A 27995-nucleotide genomic window follows, 5' to 3' on the forward strand; every position below is an offset into this window, starting at 1 on the left:
AATTCATCGGTGTTGTAAACCACTTGTAAAACCTTGCAATACAGATGTGCAAATTGGTCATTTCTGGAATGTTGGGTAATAAACCTCAAAATCAAATTTCCTTAGAAATCTTTGTGTTGGCTTGAGTTAGCTCTTTTCTCAAAAGTCACCATATAGAATTTTACTCATCCACTAGAAAGAATGATATTGCATCATTTGCCAAGAAATGGGAGGGCCTGGAAAAATGATGCCAAGTCAGGCCCAGAGAGACAAAAGTTACAATGGAAGCTAGAATTATAGTTGCATATCGGTGTGTCTCTGTGTGTGCGTGTGTATGAAAATACTTCGGGAAGCGTGTACACAAATGTATTAGCAAACACTGTACCACGTAATTCCTTAGGAAGGCTAAATCAAAGGTCACATCCAAACAGACACACACCCGGAAGCGGGTACTTGAAAAGGGTACTGGGGTGGGATCAGGGAAGGATGGTAGACGAATGAGAAGAAGAAGAGGCAATTCAAAACGTCAATGGATGTCCTGCGAACAGAACTAAGAAGAGTGAGGGGAGGGGGCTGGGGGAGAGGCGTGCTGTTGGCCTAGGGGCATGATCGTACCAACTGATCGTACAGCTACTTTAAAAAAGCTTTAAGTCGTGGTGCGAGGGGGGAGGCTGGAGCTCACTAATAAAACCTCCGATCGGCGCATCCCCAGTGCAATCGCGTCCGCCGGGGGGCGGCTCGGCACGCACCTACCTGCCTGCCGGGTGTCCACTGCACACTCACTCACCCGGGTCTCGCGGCTCGGCCTCCGGAATGCCCCCTACACCCGGCCACGGACGACACTCACCATCTGTCTGAGGCCAGACCTCAACAGACTCCACGGCGCTGGGGCCGCCCTCCCTTTCCACGGGATTCCAGACATTCCTCTCACACACGACCCTTCCACCAACCACCCAACCCCAAAGCCGGGGAGATCCCCAGGGTAACCCGGGGAGGGGTGGTGGCCTGGACGGAGAGCGCGACCCGCGGAGCGCAGCCTTCCAGATGCAGCCAGAGCGCCGGCGGCGCCTCCCACGGGGCCCCGGGCCCCTGCGTCCCGGGTCCGGGTTTGAGACCCTGGAGCTTCCCCAAGACGCCCCGGAAAAGGCGGCGGGAGGGGGCGGCGGAGGCCCCCGGGGTCCGCCAGTGCCCCACACCCTGCCTTCCGGGCGCGGACCGCGGCGCCGGGCCCGGGGCGGGGGAGCCGAGCCGCAGCCCCGGTCCCACCACCTAACTCGGCCTGGACCTTCTTCCTCCCAGGCGGCCCCGCCGCCGGCAGCCCCGGGAGCCTCCGGCCAAACCGTTCAAACCGAAAAAGAAGCGGAGCGAAAGCCGAGCCCTGGCCGGTGGCGGCGGAGGCTGCGGGGCTCGGAGCGCGGTCCCCCCCGCCCGGCGCGGCCGCCGCGTCCTCCCACCGCGGGGTCCGCGCTCCGCCGGCGCCCCGGGCGGCCGGAGCTTCCCGTCCCGTCGGCGCGCCCGCCCCCGCCCGAGCCCACGCTCAGGTGCCGGGTCCGGGCCGCGCCGCCCGGGCTCCCGCGGGCCCGGCCCTCCGCACCTCACGCCCGGGCCCGGCCGGGCCGCGCCGGCTGGGGACCCGCGAGAACTCCGCGCGGCCTCCGCGTCCCCGACCCGCCCCGCGCCGCGGCGGGGCCGAGCGGCCGGCCAGGGCCTGCGCCGCGCGCCCCCTCACCTTGGTGGCCATGGCGGGCGGCTCCCTGCGGCCCGGGACGGCCGGCTGATCTCCTGCGTGGCGGCCGGTCGGCCTGATCCTGGCGGACGGCGACCGCGAAGGCGGCGGCGGCGGCGGCGGTGGCTGCGCCTCGGCCCTCAGCGCTCAGGCCCGGCCGCTGGGCGCCGGGCGACTCGGCCGCCGCCCGCCCTGCAGTTCCTGAAAGTCCCGGCTGCGCGGCCCCCGCCCCCGCCGGCCGAGCCTCCCATTTACCGCGGCGTGCGCGGCGCGGCCGGCGGAAGCGCGCCGGGGCCTCGGCCTCGGCCTCCGCCCGGCCCCCGCCCGGCCCCCGCCCGGCCCCCTCGCCGCCGCCGCTCGCGTGGGCCGCCCTGCCTGAGGCGCCGCGGCCCGGCCCCTCCCGCGCGCCCGCGGGACCGTGAAGGGGGACCGGCGGCCGTTTGGGGGGGGCGCGCAGCACGCCCCGCCGAGCCCCGAGCCCCGCTCCCCGGCTGGCCAGGCCCGCCGGCCGGCCCGAGTCCTCGCCCGCGTCCCCGGCCCCTCGTCGGGGCGTCGGGCCGCAGGGTCGATCCCCGGGAGCGCCGGGAGCGGGGCCATGGCGTCCGGCCCGCCTCGGGAGCCGCCGCCGCCGCCGCAGCCCGGCTGGGACTCGGGGCCCAAGCCTGGGGCCTGCACCCCGAGGCCTGGATCCCCGCGGAGGGCTCAGGACCCCGGGCGCGGGCACACGGCTTTCCCGAGGTGGAAAGAGGTGGGATTGGTTCCATCGTTTGGTCAGCGAATCCCATCCCAGAGCTCTGTGTGTGTGTAACATAATGTGTATAAATATAGATAAAACACAATATATATATATATGATATGTTTTATTAGTAAATCGAGCAGCGAGATTCCTAAGCATAAAATTCATGACTGAAAGCTACCCCTGGAATCACACTCTGGGTGTGGCAGACACGCTGTGCTGGCAGCGGGGCTTGAACTCAGGGCCTGGGCCTTGTCTCTTAGCTCCAACTCCCAGCCACAGCTCAGTGTCCGTCCTTTTAGATCTCAGCTAAGATTACAGGCATGAGCCACTCACCCACGGAATTACTTTTTTTTTTTTTGCCAATCCTAAGGCTTAAACTCAGGGCCCGAGCACTGTCCTTGGGCTTTCTCAAGGCTGCTGCGCTACCACTTGAGCCACAGCACCACTTCAGGCTTTTTTTCTACATTTGTGGTTCAGAGGGAACAAACCCCAGGTCTTTGTGCACGCTAAGGCAAGCACTCTACCACTAGGCCACACTCCAGGCCCCATTACATGTCTTTTTAATGAGAGATATGTTTGTTGAAAGAGGAAAATACCAAACCAACAGTATTAGACTAGGAAATACAAATTTGGAGATTTTTCAAATTTGTGTTTTGGGCTACAGATACAACTCAGCGGTAGAGCTCTCAGCATTTCCCAAGCATGTGTGAGGATTTGTGGTAGATACCTAAAGTCTCCCCATACTCTGGATTGTGTCGTCTTAACATTGTGTCTTGCCTCCATGGAGCTCACTAATTACAGTTGGTAGTGTTTAAATGGTGGTAGAGGGTTTGCTGTGCATTTTTGTTGTTGTGTTTCTTGAACTCAATCAAAGCAATGGCATAGTAATAGTTCTCTAAATCCAGGAAAAGGGAAGTCAGAGGCCTATACCAGTCTACTGTTATATGCTAGGTTTCTCTATGCCTCTCTGCCATTGCATCTTTTGAGAAAGATGAACACAACATAGGCTCGCTTAGCTTGACAAATTTGATAATACTTACTAAACTTGACAATAACCATCACTTTGGTCCCAGTAGCTCTAGTTCTATAACTTTGTCTTTCCACTGGACTCGCACACGTGAGCACAATCTTCAACGTACTGCTCGCCAAAGGCCCCAACAGAAACTTGTCATGGGACTTTTTCAGAAATGTATGAAATGCTGGGACCCAGTCTCCCATCTTCTGATTGAAACTATGCAGGAAGAGAAGCAGGCACCAGTGATTCACAGTTATCTGTGGTCCTGGCTACTTGAGAGGTTGAGATTATTGAGACTGTGGCTCAAGAATAGCCCAGGCAGTTCACAAGATGTTTTCTCAGCAAAGAGCAGGGTACGGTGGTATGCCTGTTATCCTAGCTACTGGAAAGCCTAACCTAGGTAAATCAGGCTGGGCATAAAGCAAGACTGTCTTGACGATAACCAGTAGAACACTGCACTGGAGGTATGGCTCAGTGGTTAAGAATGCTTTATCTAGCAAACACAGGGACTAGAAAAGATATCCAAAAAGAACACAAGTGTGCCAGGCGTGGTGGTTCATCATTGTAACCCTAGCTACTTGGAAGCTGAGATCCAGGGGATTATGGTTCAAAGCCAACCTGGGCAAGAAGTCTTAAGATTCATTCTCTCTCCATCTCAACCAAGAAAAAAGTGGCAGGCATCTATAATCCTTGCTATGTGGCCAGGGCAAAAATGAGACCCCACTCAGCACTGTATACACATCTGGAATTATCCTTGTATTACTTCTGTATAAGAATTCAAAGATACAGGGCTGGAAAGGTTGGCTCAGTGGTAGAGTGCTCACCTAGCATGCATGAAGCCCCAGGTTTGATTCCTCAGTGCCATATACACAGAAAAGCCAGAAGTGGCACTGTGGCTCAAGTGGTAGACCACTAGCCTTGGGCAAAAAGAAGCTAAGGGATATTGCCCAGGCCTTGAGTTCAAGCCCCAGGACTGGCAAAAAAAAAAAAAAAAAAAAAAAAAAAAAAAAAAGGAATTCTTGTTTAAGCCTTGGCTAATAGGTTGTTTTTCATTTTTGTTCTACTTCAAGTGAGTCCTCTTTGTCTGTCCTGAATGTGAGACACAGGCTCATCAAAAGCAATGTGGCATCATGTCCAGAGCCGGAATCTGATTGCTAGGACCTGAAGTTGGCCAGGGAAGCACAGAAAGGAATGGTTGGAAGGGGCTGGAGGCTGGAGGGAGCACAGATGGCAGAGGGTGCTAGGGAAGGCTACAACATGGAATATTTGCTCCTAGGTGTATAATGTGGTTGTTTGCTGGGTCTGGGTGGATCTGAACCCCTGGACCGCTGAACCAGAGGTGAGGGAAGCCATGGGTAACATGGTCTCCCAGTTGCCTTCTCAAGTGAGCCACAGCCTGTAGGAACCTGACCCTTCCTGAAACATAGTCCTGGATCATGGTTTTGATTGTCTGACCTTTTGTAGGTAAACTCTGGTGTGTCTGTACTCCAAAGCAGATTTGCATTCAGTGATCAGACACAAAGAAGGGAATAGGAATCTGTGTGTACTAAAGGACATTTTGCTAGCTCATGCGTCACCATATAAGCCACAGGCCCAACAGGATTATGTTTCAAGCTAAATATCCCATGTAACAAGCTAACACATAAACACTCTCCTCATTCTCCTCCAGTGGATATCGACTCTAATGGTAATTATCATCTCTGTCCCTGGGAGTCTGGGTCTTCCTCAGACCCTTGGACAGAAAGGCCAGCCATTGCTGATGGCTGGATGGTGAACAGATGGCCAGGTACTGCAGCTGGACAGTCCTGAGCCTGAAACCCACTTCTGCTGCTTATTACCTGTGTGAGCTTGAGAAAGCTTCTTAATCTTAATCCTTTGTACCCATTTCTGTCTATCTTCTTGGGTTGTTTGTAGCAGAACACTGCAGACTGGATGGCTCATAATTATAAGCATTTTTCTCTCACAGGTCTGGAAACTGGGAAGTCCAAGGTCAAGCGTCTGACAGCAGGTAGACATCCAGTGAGGGCCTGTTCCCTGCCTCAGTAATGGGCATATTCTCACATGGTGGAAGAAGGACATTTCTCTTAAGGCCTCTTTTATGAGAGCACTGGTCTTACAAATGATCTGATCCAAATAGGATCACATTATGGTTAGGATGTTAGTAGGAATTTCAGAGAGATGGCAGACATCCAGCCTACAGGAGCGTGATGCTGCCCTGAGCTTGTGTGGAAGCTGTATTGGTATGGCTCCTAACCATAGCAGCATGCTGTCCTGTCAGATCCCAGCAACCATCAGTGGTCACATACTCAGTGGCCTTTGCTTGTCTATCACGAATGTCCCAGCATTCTATCATACAGTGGGTTTAGTGTATGCATTTTTCATATCCAGTAGCTGCCTTTGCTTATTCCCATGACATTTCATTCTTCTTTTCTATTTCCATAACCCTCATCCTTTCATAATTCTGTTCCTTTGACCTCATCGTGTTTCATTTTAGTCCCTTAGTACATGGAAGTTCTTCTTTCCTATGTCCAGCAGCTTGGAATTTTTATTGACCCTCCAAATTTTCTGTTTGTTAGTATCAATAAACTTTGATGTTGCAAGGAAGTGTCAAAACGCAGGATTTTCTTTAAAATGAGCAAACATATGGAAATCACAATACTAGTTAACATACGTCTTATAGATTTTGAAATAGTTAATAAGTTTGTTACACTTTGCAGAAGTTCTAAGCTTAACCTTTAACAATATTAGGTAAATAACTTTAGGAAGACATGGGTTTTAGAAGCAGTCACTATTTACATGCTATCTATCCATGACAATATTTGTAAAGTAAAAGCTGAGGGCTTCTGGTGATGACTGTGTTTATTGACTGTAGAGATTCACACAGGATCCCTTGGTACAAAGCTTGGCTTTTGTTTTTGGCTAGGCTGGTTCATCCATAAGCTATTTATTTATTTTTTTAATAAGTTATTTCTTGAGGCTAAATGAGCTATTGTAGGTAAGTCAAAGGTAGGAAGAATGAACTTTGTGTGCTGCTAGCATTTTAAATTACAAGGAAAAGAAGACACTCGAATGACAGTCCTTAGCCAGGGTCCTCTGCCCCTTTCTGCAAACAGAAGTATCCTGTTACAGAGATGAGAACCAGCAGAAGCACCTGCGTTTCAGGGAACCTGTGGGTGAAGAAGCAAAAAGGAGAAAGCTGTAAAAGCAGAACAGTTTTAGGGAATCAGTCAAACCACAATGCTGTCACCTCAGTCCCAGTGCAGCTGAGCCAGGGCTAGCAGCCTGAAGCTAGCTTCAGCTTCAGAAGACTTCCACTGGAATATGGCAGCCAGATCCAAGGTAGTATGCTATTTTACAAATGTAATTTGGGGAGTGGTAGAGGGTTTGAGAAGCGGTTGGTCTGGGACTGACTGGGTTGGCTGAATTGAAAGGGAAGTAAATGCTTTAGCAAACTGGCTACTAACTTGGCCAGGACTTAGATATGTCTGATCTGTGCAGCTCAGAGAGGGATGCGAGTTCTCACCTGAGCATACACAGGTGTCACAACTGGCTGCATCACATGTGGGCCAGAACAAAATGAAAATAGGTGGGGATGAGAATGTTTATTCAAAATCATTTTTAAGAGATGGCACAAGAGCGTTAAACTAACTGGTCCTGGTGGGACTACATTGGCCTTAGGCCCTTCTTACCCATTGGCAGCAGTCATTCTTTTCCCCCCTACAAGTTAGTTGTTGCTTATAGTCAGGAAGCTTTCAAAAGATGGTGGAATTGGAGGAATATGTTGAAAATCAGGCAAACATTTGATTTTGCAAACTAGAAGGAGCAGTGTATGTAAATACACAGCAATGAATTCCACAAAAGGTCACAGGTACTCATACAACTGACCCTGGATTCAGAAGCCAAAATCACCAGAGACTCAATGCAGAAAAGTAGGCTGACAAGAAAGGAACTTAGACCTCTTGGGGCTCTGTGACAGAATGTAGGGCATGTCAAAGGGGACCCACTTTGTCTCTCTTGCATTCCTCGAGGGGACTTAGCATGTCTGCCAAGCAAGGCTTCATGGAACAGAAGTTGTCTTGAGGATTTCTGTCTCAGGAGGTAGGCCGAGGGAAACTTCAGTGTTTTGGGAAGGTAAATCTTGTAGCCTTGTGGAGTACACACTAGAGCAGACATACCATGGTAAGGAGACCAGTTAAAAGGACCTTTGGTTATAGCCACACCATTCTGAAATGTGTCCTTCCTTCAGAAACTTGCATGGTAAATAAAATTTATAGGAAGTCATTGGTTCGTCCTGAGTTCCTACACTAGACCCAAGAGACCAAACCAAAATGGAGTTTGTTATGCTGAAGTCACACACCACTAATCCAAAAATTTGTTTATCTGTGGTACCTGGTAACTTTAAAATGTCCTATCAAGCTGGGTAGTGGTGGCTCATACCTGTAATTCTAGCTACTCAAGAAGCTTTCTCCTTTGACAGTATCTGGTGACCATTAAAGAACCTTAAAGATACTATTGATGTCTTCCAGGACAACCCCTCCCCACCCCAGGAAGGCAGCAGAGGCATTGTGTACCTCTTGTGAGGTTCCTTATCTTTCTCACAGATCCCCAAATATGGATAAGTTCCTTGTCAGATTGCTGTTTTGCTCTGAGTTCCTGATCATTTGGGCCAATCCAGGATTAGTCGTACACTGAACAAGTATACCACCTGTTGCAGTGGCTGATAGTTGTAGGCAGACTCTCAGTTTAGTTGAGTCAGACAGAAACTGACATTGGATGGTAATTACTAATTTCACAGGGATTTCATATGCTATCTTTGTTTTGTTTTCTTCTTTTTTTTTTTTTGTGGGTCATGGGGCTTGAACTTGGCCTGGGCACTGTCCCTGAGCTCTTCAGCTCAAGGCTACCATCCTACCCTTGAGCCAAGCCCCACTTCCTGTTTTCTGGAGGTTAACTGGAGTAAGAGTCTCAGGTCCTTTTGTGCCCAGGCTGGCTTTGAACCTTGATCCTCAGATCTTAGCCTCTTGAGTAGCTAGGATTACAGATATGAGTCACAGAGTCCAGCTACCTTCTTTCTTTCTCTTGCATACCTCTCACTTCTTTCCATTTCTTTCTTTCTTCTTTTTTTTTTTGGTTGGTTGTGGAGCTTCAACTCTGTCCATTTCTTAAATATGGTTTGTCAGCAACCAGTTAATCACCATTAAGGGTCCAGGCCATCCCTGCCTTTTTGAACGGCAATACCTTCTTATTGATTATAGCAAATAATCCTCAAATCTCAGTGGCTTAACAAAAAACTTTCCCTTTTTGTGAAGATCTCCTTTTAAAGAAAACTTTGAGCCAGGCTCCAGTGGCTCATGTCTCTAGTGGATCATGACTTAGGAGGCTGTGAGCTGAGGCTTACAGTTTGAGCCAGCTTGGAGAAGAAAATATTTTTTTAATTGTATTTTATTGTCAGGGTAATGTATAGAGAGCTTACAGTTACATTTGTCAGGTAGTGGGTATATTATTTCTCAAACATTGATACCCCTTCTCATGTTTTTTTTTCATATATTTTTATTGTAATTAATAGAAGGGTTACATTATATTCACCCTCATGGTTTTTTTTTGTTATTGTTATTTTTTTGCTAACCCTGGGCTTGAGCTTAGGGCCTGAACTCTGTCTTTGGACTTTCTCAAGGCTAGAGCTCTACCACTTGAGCCTCAGCACCACTTCTGGCTTTTTTTCTATGTATGTGGTACTAAAGAATCAAATCTGGGTCTTCATGCACTAGGCCAAACTCCCAGTACCCCTTCTCATGATTTTGTCCCTCTTCTTCCTCCCACCCTGGGGAAGAAAATTCTGTGAGATTCTTATCTCCAGTTAACCAGCAAAAAGCTGGAAGTAGATGAGTGGCTCAAGTGGTAGAGTGTCAGCCTTTCAAAAAAAAAATGTCAAGTGAGAGCTGAAGGCCCTGAATTTATGCCCCAGTACCAGCACAAAAACAAATAATAGTAAAAGGATTGTAAATTGTGATTCCACACTTCTGCATGGTTTATGTTTGGAACTTTATATTTCATCAGTGGGAATTCCAGTCCTGGAGCCTGGGGCCAGGGTACACTTAGTGGTTGCTTTCTAAAGTTGGGAGAATATTTTAGTCTTATTTCTGTCAAAAGAACAGTGTATTCAAGATACTAGTTTATTTAGATGTCTTGGTTCCAGCGACTGACCTTCTGGGGCCATTGAATAAGCATGAAAATCCCACCTCTGTCCTTTGGGACTACAAGGAGATCTAATATTAAATCTAATATTGGACCACAGCTACAAGCCATTCAGACATCAAACTCTTTCTTCATTTTCAGTACCTAGAGTTGATAAGTTTAACTGTGTCTTTAAAATATTTTATTATATTTTTTCTATTGTTTTGAGTGCTAAGGAGACAGCAGGGTCTGAGTTCTCAGAATGCCATGATTTTAGAACCTGAGTTTCAGGATTCTAGAAGTCACTTCTTTTTTTTTTTTTTGGCCAGTCCTGGGCTTGAGCTCAGGGCCTGAGCACTGTCCTTGGACTTTCTCAAGGCTAGCACTCTACCATTTGAGCCTCAGCATCACTTCCCGCTTTTTTCTATGTATGTGATACTGAGGAATCGAACCCAGTTCTTCATGCATGCTAGGCAAGCACTTTAACCACTAGGCCAAACTCCCGGCCTCTAGAAGTCACTTCTAAAGAATTTAAGAGAGAGAGAAATATCTAGTTTATTTTCCAATGACAACTGTGGTAGATCTAAGAGTGGGTTATAGAACAAAATGATTTATGACCTGAGGGTCAGTTAGAATACAATTATAATAGCTATAATTTAAAGATGAGTCACTGAAGAATCTCCTTCCCCACCTTCACTCTTGATCCTTCCATAAAAAGGGAAGATTTTGACTTGGATGGGGGTTCAAAATGGGTGCCATCGGCTCCCATCTTGGAAGTCAAGAAGGAATTATTCAGATAGTGTGAAGAAGAAAGGTATTTCTTTGAATGTGGAAAGGCATAGGATGATGACAAGAAAGGGAAGTAAGAATACTGGTGACTTGTGACAAGCCCGGGGCCATGGAAACTGGCTACCAAGGAGAAGCCAATCAGGGGAGTGGAATGGAGTTGGAGTAACAAGTGGGTCCCAGATTCGGGAAGGTACTGATGCCTGGAGATATTCTCATTGTTGGTGATCAGTACTATAGGCACATACCTGTAATCCTAGTTACTCAGGTGGTTGACATCTGAGGAGCCAGTCTGGGCAAGAAAAGCAGTGAGATTCTTATCTCCAATTAACTAGCAAAAAAATCCATCCTTGAGTGGAAAAAGTTAAGGGACAGTGGCCAGGCCCTGAGTTCAAGGCCCAGTACCAGCACAAAAATAGTTGGTAAATACTATACTGGATTTTGTCAATACTAAGGCCAAAGAGAATATTTTGTTTAGATTGACATATGAAAGAAGTTGCGACCAAAAATGTCATTGTCCTAATTTCAGGTTTTTCAAATGTTTGGCACCATGATAATCTGAGTTTCAACTTCAGAAACAAAGTAAATATTTGACAACTTAAGTACATGGAAACAAAGTGTTGGTTTAAATGCGTTCAGTGATCCCTGTTTGGCTTAAGCTTGTTTGGTAAATGCAACAGAGAGGGATATTTTGGTTTGCTTTACATTTAAGCAAACCTTACTTGCTTTAGAGTTGTCTACCTTGTGGGTGTTTAGAAAGAAACAGTAGATCATTATTCCTACTTCTCCCACTAAAAGTTGAAAAGCTAAGATTATGCTCATGGAACATTAGTTTCGCCAATGGACTTCTTTCTCCAAAGACCAAAAGCTTTGGAGAGTCTGAGTCACTGTTAAACATATCTGCTAAAGATGAGAGATTCCACAATTCAGGGCCTGTGCAGAAACACAGGATTGGAAAAGAGATGATGGTTTTACCACACAGCAGAGAAGGAAGCCAACAAAACGAGATGCCTGCTACTTTCTTTTTAAGATGATTTTCTTTGTAGAGCAGCTCAGTTAGAGCTGATCACCCTTTTGACTGTTTATCCCTCTTGTGAAGGGTCTGATGAAAGAGACCAACATATTTTTATTAAGCTTTTTTTGTGCATGGAATGCCAATAAAATATTCAAATAGCAACCTCCATCACAGACTAGCCAAGTGAGAGGAATGTCTATTGGTGTGGAAGGCACTTAATAATCTTACCTCAACGCCAGGCATCAGGCCAGGAAAAATTGATATATGTGCTGAGCTCCAATACTTGATCTTTTTCTTAACATCTGGGTGTAATCAGCACCTGACACAGCATCTGACAGAGAAGAGACACTCAAGGAAGCTCTGCCTAATGACTAAAGATATGTGTATGTGCACGCGCGCACACACACACACACGATAAATAACATAAATATTTAGAGAGCAGGATATACCTCAGGAGCTATGCACAGGCAAGGAAGGGAACATTTTAGCCAGGGAACATTTTACCTTACTGTTATTTTTTTCTTAATGTCTTTGTCATCTGGGATATATACTATATTTTATTTGCTTTCATCTTCTAAAGTGATTGGAAATAAACCATCTGTTTTAAGGCTATTTGAAGTTACCTTTACGTTTACAAACTACTTAATTAAATCAATTTCTCAAATTACTAAGGTGAAGAATAGCATTTCTGCTTAGGTGCAGATGCAGGGCCCCTTTCCTGTGGGCTGATTTGTTATATTACAATGTATGTTAATATCTGCTCATACTAATCTTTTAAGAAAGGTTTCCCCTTTAACTGATTTTGAGACTATATCAGGAAAGTATGCATATGTTGAGATAGTTTCAATACTTACGGCATGGCTCACCTCTTTGAATGGTTTTTTTCAGGAAAATTTGTCATGGCCTATCTTTTCAGATCTCACCTGGTTGAGACCATCTTGTTGCTTTTCACAGGTGAAGTAATAGGAATTTCTAATAGAGACGAATGAAGGCCTTTGTACTGTCATTTCAGCCATCCATTACTATACGGGCTCAGTGACCATGGAGGTAAGTACCACAGGACCATTTTCAGCACAGCCTTACTTAACCAGTCTGTGGAATTTTTCTCACATTCTGACACATGGGTTCCTCCTGTCTACGGCCCACTCATGTCCTAGATTCTTACTTACTCATTGCATACGCTCAGGTACTCTGTGGGAAGTCTGAAGTAGATCTCCTACGGGAACTGTGGGCTCCGCTGCCAGCAGTATCCATCCACAGGACTGGCTCTGTGCCAGCCAGCTCTTCTCCATTCCTTAGCCCTGTTTTCTATACCTATTTTAATTCCTCTTCATGTATATGGGTTTAAACACCTCTGGATGCTAGCAACTGAAAGTTACTTGAATTAGCTTTAACAGAAAAAGAAACTGTCACATCAGAACACAGGAAAGTTTCACGGAGCCTCATATGGTATGGGAGGCACGTAAATGGGTCTCAGTAGGGAAATGGAAAAGTTCTAGGACTCTATTCTTATGACTGTTTCTCTTGGTAGTGTTTTATAAAGACTAATAGAAATAACTGACATGCATTGAGTATATAGTATATGTATACCACTAGATGTTTTAGAGGGAGGTGGATTTTATCATCTCCTTATATGTTGAGAGAAAGAGAGTTGTCACACACTCACTCCATTAGGAGGTGGCCAACACAGTCTGGACATTGGAAGTTTCTGAGATCATACACCTTCAAGCTTGTCCAGGTCATAATGGCAAACCAGAACCTCCCAGCTGCAGTGGTGGCTAGGAACATGAGGGAAAGATGCTGTAGACATCACTAAGAAAGTCATTCTCCATGTAGGGCTAACATCTGCCTCTCTGGAAACTTCCCATTGGTGAAATTTCTATCCTCTGGGGCCCTCTGAGCCTATCCAAAAGCTTGCATGACTGCCTTTGAGATATTTGAGAATCAGTGATAGGATGCTTTCAGCTTAGCACCCTCCATTCTCACCTGTCTCTCTTGGCATTTTCAAAAACATGTCTATCATCCAGCCTTCCACCTTCCCAATGTACCTAGAGTGAATTAGCCACTCTAGACTCTCATGTGTCCCTCCTCTTCCTCCTCCCTCTCGCAGCTGCACTTCACATGCAGTGAGATATTTGCCCTCATGAGAAGGTCAAAAGCCACTCTGCAGAAAAGAACAGAAAATGAGGGAGAGGTATGAGTGTGTGCAGGGATAAATAACAGCCCTAGTTACTTGCAGGTGGTGATAAAAAAAAAGAGGAAGCTATCGGATTGAAAAATGAGCACCCAGTTTCCTGGGATGCATCGCGTACTGCCGGAGCTCCTGGAGCTCTTGTCTCATGAGAGTGACTTCCATTCCAACTTCCTTTATTTCTGTAATGCCAAGTCCTCAAGTCCCACTTCCTCTTTAAAGAAAATACTTGTTTAGAGTATTGCTTTTATTTTTCTAAGTGTTGGCATCCTTTTCACTGACTCCTAAGGAAGTAACTGGAGGACAATTCTTCCTCAGTGTGTAAGGAGATAATATCTACCACTGTCATTTTTTATACATAAAACATGTCAAAGACATTTATACATTTATGCTGGTGCTAAAGTGGGTCACACACTGAAATGACTTGTAGGGTTAAATTAGGAAGAAGATTTTACTTTTCCCAATTTTTTTTTTCTTTTTGGTCAGTTGTGGGTTTGGAACTCAGGGCCTGGGTGCTGTCCTTGAGCTCTTAATCTCTTGAGCCACAGCAACACTTCCAGTTTTTTGGTGGTTAATTGTAGCTAAGAGTCTCACAGACTTTCGTACCCGGTCTGGCTTTGAACCTGGATCCTCAGATCTCAGCCCCCTGAGTAGCTACGATTACAGGTGTGAGCCTCGCACCTGTCCCCAATGTGTTTTTTAATGTTATTTTCACAAAAAATGAACAGTAATTTTATGTGTGAATAGAATAGTAAAATAATACATTATCATAGAGCTATGATTTTGATATAATTATTCATATTTTGTCATGTTTATCTTTGCTGAGAGAAATTAAGTACATGATATTTAACTCAAGTAGTTCATTATACATCTCAACAAAAGTAAAAGTTGTATTTTCTTTCTTCTTTTTTTTTTTTAAATTTTTTTTAATTGTAATTAGTAAAAGGGTTACATGATATTTGCCAGATAGAAGGTTTCTTCTTTTTTTGAATTTAGGGACTTTGAGCTTGTTCTACCACTTGAACTCTTAAAAGGGACATTTTCTTGTATAACTAATATAATCTCTGACTAATAAAATTAACAAGATAATGTGTTCCTAATATCTGAAACCTAGGCTATATTCAAATTTTCTCAAATACCCTTTATATTTTACTTATCTATATTTTGTTTAATTTAAAATCTAAATAAGTAACTAGATTTGTATAGTGTTCAGTTTTTCTAGCTTTTTTTTTTTTGCCAGTCCTGGGGCTTGAACTCAGGGCCTGAGCACTGTCCTTGGGCTTTCTCAAGCCTAGAGCCTTAACACTTGAGCTATGGTATCACTTCTGTCCTTTTCTGTGTATGTGGTACTGAGGAATCAAACCTGGGGTCTTCGTGCATGCTAGGCAAGCACTCTACCACTAGGCTAAACTCCTGGCCCCTTTCTAGCTTTTGTATCCATTATTTTTATTTTAAAATTAATGTTGTTTGATTCCTACTATTTTTCTGTTACACTTATTTTTTTTCTAGGTTGATCACTAGTGGCTCAACATGTAATCTTCACAACTTTTACTACTCAGGAGACTGAGATCTGAGGATGACCATTCAAAGCCAGTTTAGATGGGAAAGTCCATGAGACTCTTATCTCCAACCACAAAAAGCTGAAAGTAGAGATGTGGCTCAAGTGGTAAAGCACTAGCCTTGAGGCGAAAAAAGCCCAGAGACAGTGCTTAGGTCCTCCGTTCAAGTCCAGTACCAGCACAAAAAATAAAAATAAAGAGAAAATATTCAGAAAAGAATGGTTTTTTGTATTGGTCCTGGAGCTTGAACTCAGGACTTCATGCATTTTTGCTCAAGGCTGGCACTCCTTAAGCCACACTTCTGGCTTTTTTTTTCATATTTTTTTATTGTAATTAATAGAAGGGTTACATGATATTTGCCAGATTGGAGGTGCATTAATTCACATACATTGATACCCTTTCACATGTCTTGATCCCCATTTCCCTCCAACACTTCTGGCTTTTTGTTTAGAGTCTCACATACTTTTTCTGCCCAGGTTGGTTTTGAAATGTTAACCTCAGCTCTTGGTTTCTTGACTTATAAATATTAGCCACTGATACTTGGCTACATTTATTTTTATATGCAAAATGATCATATTTTAAATACTTTATTCTGTTAATATATTTAACTATACTTTTTTTGTGGTGAGGGTCCTGAGGCATGAACTCAGCGCTTAGTCACTGTCCCTGAGCTTTTTTGCTCAAGGCTAGCACTTTAGTACTTGAACCATAGCTCTACTTCTGGCTTTTTGGTGATTAACTGGAGATAAGAGTCTCATTGACTTTACTGCCCAGGCTAGCTTTGAATCCTGTTCCTCAGATCTCTGCCTCCTAAGTATCTATAATTACTGCTGTGAAACTACAGGTACCCTACAACACTGTAATTAGAAAACATTAAATTATTCTTGAAATTCTATAATAAACTGTTTTCAATATGAATTTCTTTTAATTAATTTGTATTGTTATTGTTGATATGTCTGTGTGTGTGTTACTGGAGATTGAACACAAGACTTTATACTTAATAAGTACCATGTTCTGCCACTTGCACCATGCATGCAGCCTTTTGCTTTAAAAAATTCATTTTATTTTATTTTAAGGTAATTTCTTTTGCCTGGGCTGGCTTTAAACTTGCAATCCTCCTGTTTTAGCTCTCAAGTGCTTGGATGACAGGCCTGTACTACCACATCTTGGTTTTTGTCTTGTATATATTGTTATAGTACAGGATATAGTAAAATATAACAATATGTTTTCTTATGTAGTTGGATGTTATTTGCTAAATTTTCTTAAGGATTTTTTGTAAGTCATTTTGCTTTAAACTTTACTTTTTTATGATATGTCTTATAGGTTTTGGTATATGGATTATGTTGGCTACATAAAATGAATAAACTATGCTTTTTTCTGTTTTCTGGAGTTTATATAAAAGATAGGTTTTATTTATTTCTTAAATGTTTAATATTACCTTTAAATACTTAATGTTTCTTAAATATTTAGTATGGTACTCTTTCTTCCTTTAATGTCTAATTCAACAGAGAAGCCATATGGAGAAATTTCAGATGTGAATTCAATTACAGTGATAGCTATGGGGCTATTCAGATTTGTATTTTATCTGTGTTAGGTGTTCTTTGTGTTTTGTGTGTGTGTGTGTGTGTGTGTGTGTGTGTGTGCCAGTCCTGGGCTAGAATTCAGGTCCTAGGTGCTGTCCCTAAGCTTTGCTCAAGGCTTATGCTCTACTGCTTGAGCCTCATCTGCAATTCCAGCTTTTGGGAGATTAATTAGAGATCAGCATTTCACAGACTTTCCTGCCCATGTTGGCTTTGAACTACCATCCTTCCATTTCAGCTTTCAGCTTTCTGTGATCCTTAGTTTCAGAGTAGCTAGGATTGCAGGTGTGAATCCCTAGTGCCAGCAGTTTTTGCATATATTATCATTATTTTTGTGTGTGGGGGTCATAGGGCTTGAATTCGGCCTGGGCGCTGTTCCTGAGCTTTCTACCTCAAGGCTACTACCCTACTCCTGGGCCTGGGCATTGTCCCTGAACTCTTCAGCTCAGGCTACTGCCCTCCCTCTTGAGCCAAGACCCACTTCCCGTTTTCTAGAGGTTAATTGGAGGTAAGTGTGCCCGGGCTGGCTTTGAACCTTGATCCTCAAATCTCAGCCTCTTGAGTAGCTAGGATTACAGGTGTGAGCCACTGCACCCGGCCACTGTGATATTGAAAAAGTATCTTTCCTTCCTTTATTTTTCTTGATCATCTTGTTAGGGGTCTATCAATTTTACTAACCTTTTCAGGGAAGTAGCTGCTGGCTTTGTTAAATTTCTCTTAGTTTAGTTTTGTTAAAGAGGTGAGTTTATCTTTTATTATTAAGTAGTTATAATATATCTTGATCAAGGCCTTTATTTAATGTTTTTTCTAGTTGTGGGGTTTGAACTCAGGGCCTGAGCACTATCCCTGGGCTAGCACTCTGCCAAGTGAGCCACAGCACCACTTCCAGCTTTTTCTATGTATGTGGTACCAAGGAATCAAATCCTGGTCTTTGTGCATGCTAGGCAAGCACTCCTACCACTAGGCCGAACTCCCGGCCCTCTTCATTTAAATTTTATTTCACTGAATACTTGGTTTTTAAATTTTCTTTTCTTCTTCTTACTTTGAGTTTAGTTTGATTATACTTTTCTATCTTCTTAAGGTAGATACTTGATACCCGAATGGTCAGTATTAAGCCTCACTTTCTTTCTCTCTAATGTACAAACTCAGAGTTATAAAATTTCCTCTAATCATTGCTTTATCTATGCTAGAAAATATGATATGTTGTATTTTCATTTGTGTTCAGTATAGAACATTTTCTAAGTCATCTTATGATTTCTTCTTTGACCCAGGAAATATTTATAAGAATATTTAATTTTCAAATATTTGGGGATCCCCCCCCAGCTTAATTCACTTGTAGACCCTAGAATTTTAGATCTCTTTGAATTCATTGAGCCAGGGTATGGTGGCTCACAACTATAATCCTAGCAACTCAGCAGGCTGAGACTTATCTCTACTTAACCACCAAAAAAACAGAAGTGGTGGTATAGACCAAGTGATAGAGCTCCAGCATTGAGTGAAAAAGCTAAGTGACAGCCCTTGGGCCCTGAGTTCAAGCTCCAGTACCTAGACATTTAAAAAGTATGCCCTGAAATATTCTATATGTCTGACTAAGTAGGCAGTCTGGCGTGGTCTGTGTTTTATGTGCATTCCTGAGAATGGTGACTCTACAGGGGCTGGATTGACGTTCTACAAATGTCTATTACAACAAGGGACTGACTGTCATTCAGATATGAATGGTGTGTTCATGTGCTCTGATAGCTCTATTTTTCTTGAAGCTTTTCAATTCTAACAGTTCTGGAGCAGAGAGTATTAAGATCTCTTATCATAACTTGGGGATGGGTCTGCTTCTTGCTTCTTGGTTCCCTTTTTTGTCTGCTATTAGAAATCCTGTGTTTGCTTATGGTTTTCTGTGTCTTGGCCCTTTGGGGCTCTAACATAATCCCCTCTCTCCTCAGTAATACTCCTCACCTCAGTACTTGTTTGGTCTGAAATTAATATGACCATCCCAGTTTACTTTCTGCTTTGACCTATATGTTTATGTTTAACCTGCTTCTCTTGGCACCATATAATTAAGTCTTACTTGTCTGATGTGGTTGGGTTTCTGTCTCTGTCTTCATATTTGTCTCTTAATTGTTTCAGCTGAGTGTTCCCTATTTTCCTTTCCTATCTTCTTTTGTGTAAAGTATTTTTTATTTCACATAAAACATTTTTATTATTAAAATGTATAAAATCCTTTACTATTTTTATCTTTTGCATTTTTAATAGTTACCCTAGTATTGCCATACATTTCTTTATCATAATCTACTTAGAGGGTAGATCTTGGGGCTTTTATACCTCTTTAGAACCTTCTAGCAGAACCACTCCACACATTGCTGGAGTAGAGACAAGACTCTTTGTTCCTCTGCCCTCTGACGTTGTGCAGCAGGGCCCTAGAAATCCACATGATCAATATGTTAACAAGAGAAAAGCAAACAACTTATCAATACACAGGAGAAAACAGTCATGAACGACTCAAAAAGATGGTTACAACCAAGGCATTTGCCTTAACAAATGGAAAATCAATCTTTAGAAAAGCACAAAACAAGGAAAGGGGAGTTTGGCTTTTGCAGGCCACAAACCCACCTTGTTGCTAACTTCCTGTAAACTTCATGGCCACTAAGTTCCTTTGGGAGAGGGGTAAGTGACAACTCTGGTTTCTCGAAAGTTTTTTCTTTTGGTCGGATAAGGGAAGCCCCAGAAAGGCTCTTTCTTTATCAGTTGCTCTTCATTTGCCTCCAGCTCAACATAGTCCTTATGCCTTATATTTGGGGATGACAAATTCAGATTCTCTATGTTGTACACAAGTATGCATGCATGCATACATGCACACACATAGTGTTACTATATCATGTGTATTATATCTGCCTTAGGCCAGTATGACTGATTTTTCTGTTTATAATTGTTGTCTCCTCAAGAAAAACAAAACCTGCCAGGTGCTAATGGCACATGCCTGTAATAGTAGCTACTCAGGAGGTGAGATCTAAGGATTACAGTTCAAAGCTAAACCAGACAGGAAGGTCCCCTTGAGACTTTTATCTACAATAAACCACTCAAAAAGCCAGAAGCCGCACTCTGGTTCAACTGGTAGAGTGCTAGCCTTAAGCAAAAAGAAGGTCAGGGACAGCACCCAGGCCCTGAGTTCAAGCCTCACAATCAACCATAAAACAAAACAAAACAATGTTTTGCATCCCTCATCTCTCCAGGCATAGTTCCCCACGGGGAGGGTTAGTTTCTCTTTGGTTTCCATCTTTTGCTCACTCCCCAGTACTTTCAAACCTCCTTAAAAACATTGTCCTCACTATCTTATGGTTTTGTCTCACAAAATAGTTAGTCATTGCCAGAGCTTCATTTCCACAGTCAGCCTTTTTCAGAGAACCTTGTAAGAAATGAAAAACACCCTGTGTTGAAATCAGCAAGCCTGCCCTACCTTGGAAAGATGCTCGAGCTGGACTGAGGCTGTCTGGCAGGCAGGCCCATCCCGAGCTGGGGGTCACCCTCACCCAGAAGTGGCTCCCTGCTGGGCTGCCAAGGATTGCCCCCCCACCCCGTTCTCTGTGCTCACTTCTCTAAATGACTGCCTGTACATACAGGTTGAACATGGGAAATTCCACTCTTGAGTGTTCTTCTTTGACCTTGAAAAACATGAATAGTTTAAATTCAACCGAATAGTTTCCAACAGTGTGTGAGTCTCAGCCCCTGTTGTTTTCTCATCTTCTTGAAACTCTATTCTAACACACATAGACATACAGAGTGGACTAGATCTGATGGTGTGGGCCACAGCTCTAGAAGGCTGAAGAAAATGGCAGCCCCACTGCAAGAAATCTGCATGTGTGTGCTGCCATGAAGTATATACCCCATGCTGTGTTTTCACTCCACAGGAACAGATCAGTGTGTTCTCAAAACCAAGATAATCATGCTTCTAAACATTGTCATCCTGAGGGGGTTCTGCTCATCATCATGGACCCCATAGGGTTATCAGGTTTAGCAAAAAGAAAGAAAAGAAAAACCAGGGTGTTCCGTTCAATGCTGCTGGAGAAGACCCAAGTCTGGCTCTGAAAGACCACATTCTGGGCCATGGTCTCTCAGCTCCATCCCTGGTAGGCCAGAGGCACACCCAGAAAAGAATCAAATTCACAAGACACCCTGACAGTCATTAGTGGAAACTCTTTCTTTTGAGAGTCCCTATGAAAATAATATTTAGCATTATCAGGAGTTTTCTATGTGACTGCGCTCTCTAATTATTCATGCATTAGCTGTCACAACATCCTGTTGAGGTTGGTCATATTTCGAATGCCTTCCTTCTCAGTGGAATAAACAGAGACAGAACAGAAAGCTGATTCACCCGGTTACCCAGCGAGCTGGGCCAGGATAGGCTGGGAGTTGGCATCGTGCTACTTGTAGTCTTCAGGCTCAGCCTTGAGAATATTACAGCCCAAGTAAAATGCAGAAATGAATAAGAATATAGTATGAAATTTGCAAAACCCTCATGTTCCAAACAGCCTCGTATAATGGAAATAAACTAGAAGACATCTGTTTTCCCCAGGACTAGCTTCCTTACTTTCTGTTTCAAAGCAAAGGTGACATTTTTTTGCAGTACCTGAAAAAAGATGACAATAAGAGAAGCAAAATTGTTCAATTTTGTAATAACAGCAGATATCTGTCATCTCAGCTATATTACATATCTCATTTAATATTCATAAGAAATCACTGAGATTTTACAGATGGAAAAGCTTAAGCTCAGAGAGTTCAAAAGACTCACCAAGATCCACAGAGCAACGTAGATGAGGAGCCAGACTGGGTTTGGATGGACTTGAACATGTACATATACCACTCTTCTTTTCTTTTTCTTTCTTTTTTCTTTTTTTTTTTTTGCCAGTCCTGGGCTTGAGCTCAGGGCCTGAGCACTGTCCTTGGACTTTCTCAAGGCTAGAGCTCTACCACTTGAGCCTCAGCACCACTTCCGGCTTTTTTCTATGTATGTGGTACCAAGGAATCGAACCCTGGTCTTCATGCATGCTAGGCAAGCACTTTAACCACTAGGCCAAACTCCCGGTCCCATTTTTCTTTCTTTCCTTTCTTTTTTTTTTTTTTTTTTGATTATGGGGCTTGAACGGTGGGGCTCTGTCCCTGAGTTCTTCAGCTTAAACCTGGCTCTCTACCACTTGAGCCACAGCACCACTTCTGGTTTCCTGGCAGTTAATTTATCTTACAGATTTTAGTCCCCAGGCTGGCTTTGAAACTGCGATCCTCAGATCTCAGCCTTTAAGTAGCTAGAATTACAGGTATGAGCCATTGGCACCCAGTCCATATACCACTCTTGGTATATATAGATCTTCCTATACAGACAAACCACATCTGATGAAATCACTTGACTTTTAAGATGTCATTTAGATTAACTTTTAAAAACTTATTTTTTTTATGAATTCTAAGTCTCTGCAGGACAAAGGCCATGCCTGAGCACCAAGAAATGCTTGTCAGGGCTATTCTCTTGGATTGGCAATTATTCTGTGAACAGATTCAGAGGGTCTCCTTATCTTTCTTTGGAGCTAGGAAAACTGAGTCTCAGAAAGGATAAGGGTAGCCAGGGCCTAGAAAACTAGAGATTCCACTATCTCCTTCCCTCTAGTAATCCTTGGCTCTTTGTCTTCTTAACTTTTAATATTCCAATTTGTTTCCCACTGCTTTCATTTAGCCCCCATCAAGTTAGATGACCAGAACATTTTCTCTACTCTTTTTTTTGTGCGTTTGGTTTCCTTCCTATCAATCCTTCAATTGATGCCTTAGAGTGCCTTGTAAATGAGTCAGATCCTATCACACTGTTGTCTGAACTCCAGAATGGCTCTGTGACTTTTTGGATCCATTTCATACTCCCAAAGAGGGAAATACAGACACACAGTGAGAAGAAGGTGAAGACATAGACTGAAGCACATAACAAGCCATGCAATACCTGGGGTGTCCAGCAAATGCCAGAAGCCCAGAGAGGCAGAGGACAGATGTACCTTCAGAATCCTGAAAGGAACCAACCCTGTCCATGCCCTGATTTGGGATCTGGCTTCCTGACCTGCAAGAGAATGAATTTCTGTTAAGATGCTCTGTTTGTTGTTTGTAACAGCCTGAGAAAATGTACATGATGCCATGCAAATATCTCTTTATATGTGGGATAAACTTAGGGATTTACTGGCTGAATTCTTACATTCAGATGCTCTCTAACCCAGCTGACTTATCAAAGAAGTAAGAGCTTATTTTGGGGGAAATTCACAAATATTTACCTAGGTATCTGTGCATTCAGTTTCCTTTCAGTGACTACACTTGAATAATTACAATGTACACATTACAAACACAGGGGTAGGTATTTCATTACTTTATATTTAGGGCAGCTAAAAACCTAAAACTGTATGGCTTCAAAGTTCTTTCCTTTAATGGACTTCTGAGGATGGAGCCGTGGAAATATTTTGTGAGCATTTGTCAAATTTCTTCTACTATTTATCTTCTCATGTTTAGTACTTTGTAGCTGCTGCTGTCAGTGCATAGAAACATTAGATGAAATTCAGGATGGTGATCCATACATTAGTCTTAGTAACTAACATCTCACTTCTTAATTATTTGAATCAGAACCTACAGGTGATATATATCACCTGACATGCTATATTTATATTTATGTTTTGTGCCCATACTGGGGCATGACCTCAGGGCCTCATGCTCTCCCTTAGGTTTTTTGCTTACGGCTGGCACTCTACCACTTGAGCCACAATTCTACTTCTAGCTTTTTGCTGGTTAATTAGAGTTAAGAGTCTTTTGGGTTTGTTTGCCAAGCTGGCTTTGAACTGTGTTCCATAGCTCTCAGCTTCTGGAGGAGTTACAATTACAGATGTGAGCCATCAGCATCAGGAGACATAAGATAGTTTTTTTGTGTTTTTTTTTTTTTGCCAGTCCTGGGGCTTGAACTCAGGGCCTAAGTACTGTCCTTGGGCTTTCTCGAGACTAGCACTCTGCCACTTGAGCCATAGCACTACTTACAATTTTTTCTATGTATGTGCTGTTGAGGAATTGAACCCAGGGCTTCCTGCAAACTAGGCAAGAACTCTACCACTAGACCACACTCCTGGCCCTGGCATAAAATATTTTACATAAAATCATAGGGACTTTATAGACTGTTCCTTAAATAATACTTTGCTTATTATAGTTAAATCTGGTAAAGACTTCTTTTTTCTTTTACTCTCTGAAATATAAGCATAGATGTGTTGATAAATTTTCTTCCAAACCTTTTCAATCATAATTTGCTTCTAAACGCAAATTTTATGTTACAGGAGACTTGGTCATCTTATGAAATTCTTCACTAAGTGAAGCAATAAACCGTTGATTTTTTAAAAAAAAGTTCTTTTGGCCAAATGGCAGACCCAATTGGCTTTGGCTTTGGCTTGAACTCAAAGCAATTTTTAGTTTGACTCATTAAGCTAAATGAAACCTGTGTGAAGGAAATTCCTGTTTTATTCAAGCAGCCAACTCAAAGCTCTTGTTATTAAAATGCCTTCAGTGTCCTAATGTCTAGGGCCAGTGTACAGTAGGTCCTCTGTGTCTGTCCTGCTGAGGGAAACTAAATCCGTGGAACAACCTTGACATTCAGTCACCAACCACACTGCGCTGGGTGTCTTGAGCCTTCTCTGTGCTTGAGTCCTTCCTGATGGGATAAATACACAATCTGAAGCCCTTGGATGGAGTCCAAGTGCCATTCGTCAGGCGAGATTCTGCATACACAGGGAGGAAACATTTATTCTGGGGCAGGGCCAGTTGTTTCCTTTTCAGGCCTAACTGCAGAAAGAACTCTGGGCTGCCACTTTTTTAAAACTGGTAAGCATTTCAAGATGGTCACAACAGAGAATGAAACCTAGTATGGGCCCATCTAAGCAGCAGTTCAGGTCACAAGCCTAAAGAGAGCCTGCCCTGGGGCTGCCCTTGCTGCTTTCAGACCCTAGTGCTTTGCTGCAAGCTGTTATCCGAGCCTGGATCTCACTCCATATGTAATGCATCAGCAGGTTCCACGGTCCCAACGGCCTCTGCCCCTTTGAACACTCTATTTCTCCCTCTTCCTCTCCAGATGTCCTCTCTTGCTCCTAGACAGAAGGCTAAACTCCAGACCAGGACACTTCCCTCCCCAGCATCCTCAGTGATGCCATGTCCTCCTCAGTCTTAGATGTGTCTAGCGTGGCCTCTCATTCTGTATCTCAAGGAAGATACCTTCGAGGCTCAAAGCCTTTCACAGGCTGCTCTGCTACTTCTGTCTCCATCCTCTTTGTCTTCATCTCCCTCTCATTTGGCCTTCAGGGGTCAGCTTAAGCACTTCATCTTCAGGAAGCTTTTCTTGCCTCCCCGCCACCCCCGCCCTGACAAGGATACAAGTCCAGGCTACTTCCTCCTGAAACATGCTCCCTTCCTATTGATGGAATACACTATTCTTTTGCAATTCACTTTTCTGGCCATGAAAATAGCACCTGGAGATGACTTGTTCCCAGGGTGTTTGTATTATAGTAGAACTTTGGAATAGTTTGTGGATGGATGGATGAATTTGATGCTCCTGTGAATTCTATATCACAAGATAAGGGAAAGAATCAGTCATTTAGCAATGAAGGAATGTGTTTGCTGCTGCTGCTGCTGCTGCTGCTGCTGCTGTCCGAGTGTGAAAGGCCCATAGAAGATTTTGGGCAGCCATGATTCTATGAATAACAGTGTAATTCATCTGATCCTGAGTTGCTAGATGAAAATGTCACTGTTTGTGCTGGTGTTAGATGTTTTAGTGGAGAACTTCTTTTTACATTATGTGTGCTTTTGAAAAATTCCTTTTCTAGGTCTCTCATGGATGAGAGTAGGCATGCATTCTTTTGATCCTCAGTTAAACAAACAAAACCTTCTCCTGGCCAGGTGCTGGGTGGCTCACGACTGCAATCCTAGCTACACAGGAGGCTGAAATCTGAGGATTATTGTTAGAAGCCAGCTCGGACAGGAAAAATCTATGAGATTCTTATTTCCAATTAACCACCAAAAAGCTAGAAGTGAGGCTATAGCTCAAGTAGTAGAGAGCTATCCTTGAGCAAAAAAGCTCAGGGACAGTGCCCAGGCCCTGAGTTCAAGCCCCAAGTTTTGTGTACACACACACACACACACACACACACACACACACACGCGCGCGCGCACGCACACACACACACACACACACACACACACACACACACACACACACTACTCTCTTGGCCAGCCAAGCCTTCTTGTAAAAAAAAAAAAGTAGCAGGCAAGAAAAATTTTCTGTTTGAGTTTAATTTGTTTGCAAATGTATTTCCTCTGGCTACAAAGGGGAAATGGCATATTCCCCTCCTACTCACCACCACGGAAGAAGGAGTGTGAAGAGGAAGGAAGCTTAGTCTAAATGGTACCAATGAATCTTCTCTTTAAGTTTTTATACAAGTAAGAAAGCCAGAATAACCATTACCCACAGCTGGGGGGAGAGGGCTGTACGATTCTGACACTCAGAGGAAGAGAAGAGTGAGCGCCATTACCTTTGACCCCAAGGTCATGGCATTACAAAGCCGTGGTTATCTGTTCTCAAACACTTTCCTTGTTTGTCTTCTGCTTTGGAGGTACAAAATGAAACAAATTTGAGAAGGTTGTATGGTAGATTAGGCAGAGGCTCCCTTATACAGTGAAACTGAAAGGCCAAGCAGCCTTGGGGAGCACATGCGCTTATTGGTGAGTATAGCCTCTCAGTTAAGCCAAGATGAGTCAATCACCTTACAGTGATCTGTCCTGACCTGTCCCTACTGCTGCTACCCTGTGCAGCATCAGATGTGACTTAAAGACCTCAGTGTCATAGCACATTCCGAGGTGTTCCCAGATGGCTACCTGAGGATCTCACAACAGGGGCCTCATACTATTTTCCAGGAAAAAAAATCAACTCTGGGAACCCAGACCATACTTTTATCTTTAACATGGGACTAGCACTTGAACTCAGGGCCTGAGTTCTATCCCTTAGCTTTTCTCTTTATTCAAGGATGACACGGTCACTTGAGCCACAGTTCTACTTTTGTTTTTTGGTAGTTAATTGACACGAAATGTCTCTGATTTTTTTTTCCCTGGGTTGGCTTTGAACTGCCATCCTCCTATTGCAGCCTTCTGAGTAGCTAGGATTGTAGGTGTGAGCCACTGGTGCCTGTCCTTGCATAATACTTTAAACCATTTTTTTCCCTCCTAGAATGAAGCTCTTTAGTTTTAGGTTTAGAATGATTTGTGTCTCTAAAGATAAAACAGAATCCTGGTATGAACTGAGATTCTGATGTATTTGAACTGTCAAAACTGTTCCCTTTAACTTGCATTGAATGCAAATTTCAGTTCCTAAAAGAAGCAAATAAAGTAAGAAATATTAAGGGAAGAACAATTACTTTATTTCTTTAAAAAAATGATGACCTAGTAGGAAAATTGCTGGCAGAGGAAAGCACACTGCAGACTCATGTTTAGGAGAGTGGTAATACATGTTTGTGAGGAGGTTGTCATGAAAAGAACTCACACCGTGTCTACCACCTCCTCCCACTACCTCAGGGTATGGACGAGGTCACCTGTAGCCTCCTGTTTTCGCAGGTCTGTCTCAAGGTCAAGAGCATCCTCTCTGCTGCTTTGCTTCATCGCTTTTCCTCCAAGGAGGGAAACGATGGACCAGCTGATCAGAACACAGAAGTTACAGGCTTCCAGCAGAGTGAGAAAGGTAAGCCGTCAGAGGCCACTCTTTATTTAAGGAAGATGCTCCAAGTATGCCCTGAATTTAGGGAATTCTTTGAATTCTTTGTAGATTACAAAGAGCCATCATGTTCACGAGAAGGAGGAGGAGGAGGAGAAGGAGGAAGAGGAAAGGTGGTCGTTTTAACTGCAGATGTAATAGTAACAATAAAAAATGGTTTTATTTTAGTGTGTGACACATGCCAATTGCATTGACTATATTATTTCAAATTTTCAGAACAATCGCATGGGTAACAAAGGTTTCAAGAGGTGACCAAGTGTGGCCTTATCCCAAGGAGAAAACCCCATGTTCAAGCATGTTGCACTCAATACATGATCATTTTGAAATTAGTCTCTTTCATTTTCTTGTTGAGGAAACCATTCACCATACTTAAGGACTTCAGAATGAACGGGACAGGATCTTATACCCAAACTACCCACAGCCTCTACGG

General features: G+C 43.6%; 1 protein-coding gene and 1 long non-coding RNA gene across 7 annotated transcripts in view; one reads left to right on the plus strand and one right to left on the minus strand.

The window, feature by feature from the left end:
- Positions 1-2019, minus strand: part of Snx9 (sorting nexin 9) — a 47337-nt gene extending 45318 nt beyond the window's left edge. Inside the window, exon 1 of the mRNA XM_090337909.1 lies at positions 1709-2019. Within this exon, the coding sequence (XP_090194035.1) occupies positions 1709-1720 (12 nt within the window). The 5' untranslated portion in view covers positions 1721-2019. The remainder of the gene's footprint in view (positions 1-1708) is intronic.
- Positions 2020-2379: 360 nt separating this feature from the next.
- Positions 2380-27733, plus strand: LOC150059493 (uncharacterized). 6 transcript variants are annotated; one of them, XR_016536371.1, is made up of 6 exons: positions 2386-2503; positions 5426-5467; positions 6573-6798; positions 12389-12481; positions 27409-27532; positions 27617-27733. It is a non-coding gene; the product is annotated as an uncharacterized LOC150059493 (long non-coding RNA). The 6 variants fall into 6 exon arrangements; XR_016536372.1 differs by having other exon boundaries at positions 2386-2453; XR_016536373.1 differs by lacking the exon at positions 6573-6798.
- Positions 27734-27995: the final 262 nt, after the last annotated feature.

The sequence above is a fragment of the Megascapheus bottae genome, chromosome 8 (genome assembly GCF_031878675.1).
Source record: "Megascapheus bottae isolate mThoBot1 chromosome 8, mThoBot2.hap1, whole genome shotgun sequence".
Classification (NCBI taxonomy): domain Eukaryota; kingdom Metazoa; phylum Chordata; class Mammalia; order Rodentia; family Geomyidae; genus Megascapheus; species Megascapheus bottae.